At 39.1% G+C, this 9,163-nt stretch overlaps 1 protein-coding gene across 2 annotated transcripts in view; it reads right to left on the reverse strand.

Moving 5' to 3' along the window:
• Window positions 1-1,199: 1,199 nt before the first annotated feature.
• Window positions 1,200-9,163, reverse strand: part of LOC122064357 (putative nitric oxide synthase) — a gene marked incomplete at its 3' end in the record, with an annotated part of 23,134 nt that continues 15,170 nt past the window's right edge. The window contains 6 exon segments of one of the 2 annotated variants that reach the window (XM_042628075.1): window positions 1,200-1,309; window positions 2,657-2,713; window positions 2,815-2,910; window positions 2,993-3,106; window positions 4,340-4,458; window positions 4,614-4,659. In XM_042628075.1, the coding sequence (XP_042484009.1) occupies window positions 1,200-1,309; window positions 2,657-2,713; window positions 2,815-2,910; window positions 2,993-3,106; window positions 4,340-4,458; window positions 4,614-4,659 (542 nt within the window). 2 annotated transcript variants of the gene reach the window in all.

Below are 9,163 nucleotides of genomic sequence, written 5' to 3' on the forward strand. Positions count from 1 at the left end.
GGGGAATGTTTTTTTTTTTTGGGAGGGGGGGGTGGGTTGGAGTTGTGCTAGGAACACCAAATAATCTAAACACACGAGTTTTGACAAGAGGTTTTTGGACCAGCAGGTCCCCGGGGTGGGGGGGGGGAATCTATGGGCTGTCCACCTAATTGTGCCACAAGAAGGATGATTTGGCAATTTCAAACTTTTCTTATAAATAAAAAATTGGTCAAAGTGCCTACTTGTCTAATTTCTGACTCATATTTGATTATAAACCTTCTCAAGTATTGGCATGCAACCTCCATGTACCCCTGGATTTTTAACACCTTGTCTTGCCACTTGGACAACTCTTCTAAGGCTGAAAAACATGCGAGCAGGGGACCTTGGGATCTACCTGCCTGCAAAATTTCAGCCACATCTAACCCACAACGTGCCAAATATTTTGGCGAGTCCAGAGAAACTCTCTGAACCACCAGACAAGGAGCCATGCACTTCGAGTTTTTACCTGACAAAATACGGGGAGTCTATGGCCAAAGACAGGAGCACATATTAAACAGATAAGACTGATCATGGCTAAATAAATTTCAATGATTGCGAGAGCTACTTTCAATTAATTAGATCTTGCGACATGACTATATTCATTGGCTGGGAACAGAAACAATTCTGAAGAGGAAACCCAAGGTATTTGAATGATTGCGAGAGCTACTTTCAATTAATTAGATCTTGCAACATGAATATATTCATTGGCTGGGAACAGAAACAATTCTGAAGAGGAAACCCAAGGTATTTGTAACCAAGAGAGACTCTATAGACAGCATGCAGGGAACTGCTGAGCGTATACCTGTGAGCTAAGAGCTCACTAGAGTTTGTCACTACAAGTGGTTGCAGCATTCTAGACCTTTTGGTATCACTTCCTATGTTTTCCTCCCAGCGGTCCAGAAGAATATGATACTTGCTAGAATGAAATACTTTCCATACATAACTAGCAAGATACTCCATCACGAGACCTACATTAAACTCACTTCCCTGACCAACAACTGGGAAATATATGCTGATCATCACCACAAAAATAGCCCTCTTTATGCGCATCAACACAACTTGAAGTGGGAAACATAAAACTTTAGCACCATAAAATGCGAGTAGACCATCAAATTTTAAGTGCAATTCATGTACTATTTGAAGTCTTTTAGCACCATAAAATGCAAGTAGATCAACTGTACCTATTTTGATCTTCAACTTTTATGTGCAATTCATGTACTATTTCAAGTCCAGCCCAATTGTCATCTCTTTGTTTCCCAGTTGGTGGTGTCAACAGAACTCCAAGTTCCCGCTGCAGCAATCAAAGCATATTGAGACATCCATCCGTATAATCATCAGCATAAGAGATTAAAAAATAAGTATTTATCTCTTACAATGAAAACAATCTATGCACACTCATGTGGTCTAACGTGCTAATTGCCTAATTCTGATTCTAGTAATCAAGTTGTAGACTTCCTGTCCAGATCACAAAATGATTTCATGGAGACTAAATAGGAAACGACAAAATAATTACTCTAAACACAACAAAATGCAACATTCAGAAAATTTATCATTACAATTCTCTCTTATCATTACTGTATTAAAACAAAGTAATCTCCTGTATTAAAACAAAGTAATTTCCCAATCATTGTCATGTCCACAAAGAGAATCAACTACTGGATTAGCTTCCATCTTCATTTCTATAATTCCAATAACCTGGACTGCCACAAGGAAACTAAAATCCCACTCCCCCCCGGTGGGAACTTTGTGGAGGATTCCAGAGGGAACGGAGACAAGTGCTAATAATATTGGGAATAATACTCACATATTTGGGCCAGCAACAACAGATACCAGAAGGAAAAAGAAAAGAGTTAGTAAGTCCACCGGCTGGACTCCATATACCAGAGCCAGTTTTACCATCTTATCTGAGTGTTCCAAAAGAACTGAATTACAAACTAAAAAATGGGACATGAAAAATAATAGCAAGGCCCTTTTATTGACCTCAAACATGCATGTGAAGGTCATGACTATTTTCATGCTATGCATCGTATGAACGAGACTGCAACCCTTGCAGACTATGACTGTCATGACCATCCTGAAGCTATGAAAATAGATTAGTTATACCAGGAACACTCGTTGCCAACAAAATGATACAAATTTTAAAACTATTTATCATGACAGCTTGCACTCCAGAGAATCATGTCATAAACCACAATAAGCACATGAATGAACCTCACATGCATACAACTCTACCATCAAGAAAATCAGAATTAGTTTTAGGTCTGCAACCATCTAAACATGGAAAAGCTTATGAACCAGACAGAACAAGGGACATCTTTCTGGGGAAAACGTTTTCTTGACAAATGAGAAGACAGAATGGGGTCAACAGTGGATTATAATGGTTACAAAAGCAGAGTGAGTTATTATATTCAGAGTACAGGAGAAGATTTTGCAGCAAAGAAGCAACCAAGAATATCAGACACTCGAAATTATTTTGGTTAAGAATAATAAAAGAAACATATGATAGAAGGACTAGAATTAATTTGGATGAAACTCAAGTAAACTGATAGAGTAGGTCATAATTAAATACTTAATATAAAACCATACAAAGAATAAATAACATTACGTGGTAGAAGTCACTTGCTTCAACAGTAGGTACCATGTGAATCTGCAGTGCCTTAGGTCCATAAAATGTCAAACGTGTTGAGGGATGAACCTGAAATTTCTCGCCCCATAAGTTTGCAACCATAGCACAAGAAGTAGAAACTGCAGAACCACTCTAGCTATAAAATAAAATTTTGATATTGTAATAGAAACCTCTAGGACATCAATTCTGACAAGACCTCCCCAAAATAGTGTGAATCCATTCAAGTCATTGCCATTGATTTCACCATTTCTCTCATGTGAAGTTGCCTGAACATTCCAACAATAATCAAAGTGAACCTGTTCAAAGAAATTTTAGTGAGGGAGAAAAGGAGAAAAAGGAAAAACATACAGGGAATGATAGACCCCTGAGACGACTTCGAGGAGCAAGGGCAGGTAGATCTTCTGAATGGACAACTGCTGCTTGCCTGTGGTGGAGATGCACTCCAGGTGTGTCAAACAATTTCTGAAGTATATCAAAGAAACAGTAGTCATGTTTCTAGTCTTGGCTGGAAAAACCATATCATAAAACATAAATTAGTTATCAGATTACTAGGTGAAAACAAAGGATATGCTGATGATACAGAAAAATCAGAAAAAATGGGCTTATTTTAGGGGAAATAAGCCTCGGGTTGGGTTCTTTACTTTATTATTTGTTTTACGTTGGACTCCTAATTAGAATAGGAATTGTTTTTAAATCTTTTATTGGTCAATTAAGTAGCTAGTTTGATTACTAGTGGGTTTAGGCTATTTCTAGTCCTGTTAGAAGTCATATTTTGAGTCAATATATATTGAAGCATACCAATATAGAAATAAATATACTCAATTTCTGAATTTTGGTTCTGTGGGTTCAGTGTTTACTGCTATGTATTCACTGGTGTTACATGGCGGATTCCTCGGTGGACAAATGGATTCTCTTCACTGGTTTTTTGTGGATTCCTGCTCCATTATCCTATTATTCTATTTGTTATTTCTATCTATTATCTATCAGTCAACTAAGTTCCATTTCAGAACTCTGAACTTTATTCCTGCAGTTCTACTATTCTTCTAGGATTTCAGTTCCAGCCTTCCAGGTTTGTTTTCCAAAACAGTTCTATTTGCTGATTTGTGGCTGGTGATTCTACTATATTCCGATTTCGGTTTGTCTTGTTCTCAGATTTCAGTTTCAAACCCTAAGCTTCTAATGGATTTCTGGTTTTCCTAGTTGGATTCAAATTCTGATTATTTCTGAGTTATTTGGTTGAATCTGATCTCAATTTAGTTCCAAATCCTCTATTTAAATCCCTAGTCTAATTCTGTTTTGAAATCCCTAAAAAGCTCTCCATTGATTCGGTAGTTTTTGAGCTTTCCTAGTTGGAGTAGGTTTACTTGATACCTCCAGATCCAACCACCACAATTGGTTCAAACTTTGAATACTTAATTTTTCCTGTTGGGATCCTTGGGTTACTATTTCAAGCAAATCATATCTGTTCTGCTCAAGTTATTAAATTTTCTATTTTTCTGGTTCTAGTTCTTATTTCCTGCGACTTTGTTGAGCTAATCTCCCACTGGATTTTCCCTGGTTCCGGATTTGTCTTCATAAGGTGAACTTGTGAGATCTCAAAACATAAATGTGAACGCACGAGCCAAAATAGAAACAAAAAGTCAAAGCTAAAAACATGTTCCTGGTCACTTTCAATATTTATATAAAGGAACATACCCCTCCTCCTAGGAAAGCATCAATTTGGATTGGGCCTAAGGTAGTTCCAGGAACAGCAGATTGGATTGGTTTGTATTTTTGTGCTGATGCAGCTACTGGATCCTTTTCTGCCATCATCTCTATTTTTTCAAAAAGATAGGATATGAGTGCAGAGATTAAGAATTCATTTATAAATAGTTTGCAACTTTCCCAAGGGAGACTTTTAATAATTAAAAAGGGGGAAGAAGAACTAAAAGGAAGTATTTGACTAGAGCATAAACAGAATAACACTTACTCAGTAAAGCATTGATGAATGCCGATTTTCCAACATTAGCTGAACCCTGTAACAAACATGAATGTGAATTCCTACACAAATAGATATAAGCACAGAACAAGTTGAAAGCAGAATCCAATGACAGGTACACCTTGAAACAAGGAGACTGAGAGTTTGAATGCAAGCAAACAGTGGGGGAAACAAAACAACAAAAGTAAATGAAATCAAAGGAAATACTGTTGATGATTTTTTTGACCTAAAAACAAGGAGGAGTGCAAGATCAAATGCAACATTACAAAATTGTATTAAGAAACTCTATCCAAGTCTTGCAACACGTTTGAACGACTTGATGTAGAGGTGATGGCCTTTTTTCTCTTTTTTCCCTTTCAAAGGCCTCAAGGTTCACATTCTTTTCTTTTTCATTTCTTTGTATAAAATTCTGCCAACAGAATTTCATGTTCTTTACCCTCTTTGCTCAGTGAGTTGACACTCTCGTAGCATCTCATATCAACGCCATTTGGAAAATTTTCATCCAACAGTAATTCATACAAGTTCGCATTCTATTGCCAATCTTTTTATATATGATAATGAGATTGCAAGTTCTTCTATATAACATATTAAAAAACCACAAATAATATTAAACTTTACTGCAGATCAAATCGAAGGATCTACTTGTGGTGGCCTTAAGAGAGAGAATAAGAGAAAAAGAAATAGAAGATAAGTAGCTGTTCTGGATTTGCGAACAGTACCCGTGAACAATAACATGAACAGCACTTTAGAAGAAAGATGAGAGAGAGAGGGAGAGGCACCAACCTTCACTTAAAACTAAACATTAACACATTCTGTTATCAAATCGTTCGGTTTGGCCATAGGCCTACATAGCTTTCTAAATACTCGAAGCAGAAAATAAGAATAGAAACAAAGATTGCCACAATCTCCCAATCTCAAATTGTATGGGAGGTTTCCTAAAGTGACTATAAAACTGAGAATAGAACAAGAATTGTTACAATCCCAGATTCCTGTAACCAAATCAGTAAAACCAGAAGAGAGGAAGAAAAGAGAAAAAGAAGGAGAAGAGAGAAAGGAGAAACCGCAGACAGCCTCAAAGAGAGAGCAACCTGCAATCTGTCCAGAATGGGCTGATCGCAGGTCTTCTCTATGTATATATATCAAAAATATGAAAAGGAAGGTTACAAAAATACCCCCCAACATAACCATAACCCTGAAGAAGCAAAGCAGGTCCAATAGGTCAAGTATGCCTATCGAACCTGTCCAGATAGCAGGGATTAGCATTGTTCTGAAACAGTGACAAACACAACACTCCCCCTCAAGCTGGAGCATACACATCACCCATGCTCAGCTTGGTACAACCATTGCGAAAACTAGGAGTAAACAAAGACTTAGTAAACATGTCAGCTAACTGATCCGTTGAAGGAACAAACGGAGTCTCAATCAACTTCTTTAGACAGCATCACGAATAAAATGGCAGTCCACCTCTATGTGTTTGGTCCTCTCGTGGAAGACCGGGTTACTAGCAATGTAAACTGCAGCTTGGTTGTCACAATACACCTTCACTGGCTTGGTCATTGGAAATCCCAACTCCAAGAATAACGACCGCAGCCACATCAACTCAGCAGCGGTATGAGCCATAGCTCTGTACTCTGCCTCGGCACTGGACTGAGCAATAGTAGTCTGCTTCTTGCTACGCCACGTAATAAGATTACCTCCAACAAAGGTACAGTATCCAGTAGTAGAACTCCGATCACTAGCAGAGCCAACCCAATCAGCATCAGAGTAGCCAACTAGTTTCATATGCCGATTAGGACGATAAATCAACCCTTTTCCAGGGGCACCTTTCAGATAACGAAGAATACAGACAGCAGCATCCCAATGGTCTTTCTGAGGAGACTGCATGAACTGACTAAGAACTCCAACAACATAAGAAATGTCAGGACGAGTCACAGTAAGGTAAATCAGCTTGCCAATCAAACTCCTATACTGATGCACATCCTGAAAAGGTTCACCATCATCAACACCAAACTTTTGGTGATGATCCATAAGAATATCAACGGGTCTGGATGCAAGCATCCCAGTATCAAATAGAAGATTCACAACATACTTTCTTTGAGACAGACTGATCCCTTTCTTACAGCGGATCACCTCAATCCCGAAAAAATAATGGACATGACCAAGATCCTTGGTCTGAAAATGGCGCTGGAGATGAGCCTTTACTTCAGAAATACCTGCCTCATCATTACCAGTAAGATAATGTCATCAACATATACACCTCTGCGACAGACAAAGGCAGAATGGTCAAAATAGCACTGAGAAAAACCACATGTTACAATGGTGGAACAAAACTTATCAAACCATGCTCGAGGGGACTATTTAAGTCCATAAATAGCCTTGTGCAAGCGACACACACGACTTATACTCTCCCCCTGAGCAACATAACCAGGAGGTTGCTCTATATACACAACAAAGAGGTTACTCCATATACACCTCCTCCTGTAGATCACCATACAAAAAAGCATTCTTAATGTCCAACTGAAACAACAGCCAATCAAGGTTGACAACAAGAGAAATAAAAAGGTGAACAAAGTTCAATCTGGCAACCGGAGAGAACGTCTCAAAGTAATCAACACCATAAGTCTGAGTATACCCTTTAGCAACCAGACGGGCCTTTAACCGCTCAACATAGCCATCAAAATGATACTTAATAGTGTACACCCAGCAACACTTAACCAGATCCTTACCAGGAGGTAAATCTACCAGGCTCTAGGTACCATGACTCACGAGAGCATCCATTTCTACATCTATGGCAGCCTTCCATCCAGGGATATGTAGGGCATCATTATGGGAACGGGGAATAGGGTTAGTGGAAAGGGATAGTGCAAGGCTATGGATGGGAGAGGGAAGATGAGATAATGACATAAATTTATCAATAGGGTACACAACAATGGATTTCTAAGTGCAGGAACGTGTACCTTTACGATGTGCAATTGGTAAGTCACCAGGCGGAGGAGGAAGAGGAGCTTCACCAGCGGAAGACAGCAGTGGAAGGAGTGAATCTTCAGGATTAATGACCTCGCCACCTGGCTGTCCAGTCTTCTTCCTGCGTCAATAAACCTGCAGGGGAGGTGAGGCACTGGTACTAGGAGCATCAGGTAGGGGTATAAGGGAGGGTATGGGGGAAGGAGATGGAGAAGACCACTCCGGACTAGACTAGGACACCTGAGGAGAATAAAATTATGTGCCTTCAAAAAAGGTCACATCAGCATTAACAAAATTCCTATGAGTAATGGGGCCATAATACTTATACCCTTTCTGGGTATGAGAGTAACCCAAAAAGATGCACTTAGTAGACCTCGGGGATAACTTGTCAACTTGCATATGCAAGTCATGGACGAAACACACACACCCAAAGATGCAGGGTGGAACAGTAAAACTCGGTAAATTAGGGAACAGAACAGGAAATGGAGACTTATCTGATAGGACAGAGGATGGCATGCGATTAATCAAATAACAAGTGGTTAAAATACCATCACACCAAAAATGTTTAGGAACATGCATGTGAATCATAATGGCATGGGCGACTTCAAAAAGATGCCGGTTCTCGCGCTCTACTACCCCATTTTGCTATGGGGTATAGGCACAACTAATTTGGTGTATCATCCCATGGGTATCACAAAAATCAGAAATATCAATTTAAGCATATTCTAAAGCATTGTCAGAACGGAAATTTTTAATAGGAATGCCAAACTGAGTCTTTATTTCATTATAAAATTTGTGAAACAAATGTAAAAATTCAGATCTGTCCTTTAGCATGTACAGCCATGTAAGGCGAGAATGATTATCCACAAATGTCACAAAATAGTGGAAACCAACTCTGTTACTGACTCTGCAAGGACCCCATACATCAGAATGGACTAAAGAAAATAAGGACGGACTACGAGACACAGAGCGAGATGGGAAGGACACACGATGATGTTTACCCAACTCACATGTCTCACACTCTAACCTAGGGACAGACTTAAAACTAGGAAATAAAAGTTGTAACCTAAAAAGCAACAAATGACCTAAACGACAGTGCCATTGGAAAGGAGTCATGTCCCCAACAGCTGTAGCAGCAGCAGAAGGATGACAACCGCTATTGAGAGAGTATAACCCATCCTTTACACGCCCTCCACCAATCGTCTTCCTCGTGTGAAGATCCTGAAAAACACAGTAAGAAGGAAAGAATGTCACTGAGCAATTTAAATGAACTGGTTAATTGACTTACAGAGAGAAGACTTAATGGAAATTGAAGAACATGTAAGACAAAAAATAAATTAATGGATGGGGTAGGTGCATGGTTTTAAGTATCGGTGCGTATCGTGCCGTATCGGTAGGCATCGGCACGATACATACCGATACGTATCATGAAAATTTTAAAACCCTTATGTATCGATACGTATCCTACGATACACACCGATACGCACCGATACACCACCGATACGCACTGATACTCACCGATATGTACCGATACTCTATGAAAAATTCAAAATTGAAGTGAAATGTACGTTTCGATA

Source organism: Macadamia integrifolia, unplaced genomic scaffold, assembly GCF_013358625.1.
Source record: "Macadamia integrifolia cultivar HAES 741 unplaced genomic scaffold, SCU_Mint_v3 scaffold1623, whole genome shotgun sequence".
Classification (NCBI taxonomy): Eukaryota; Viridiplantae; Streptophyta; class Magnoliopsida; order Proteales; family Proteaceae; genus Macadamia; species Macadamia integrifolia.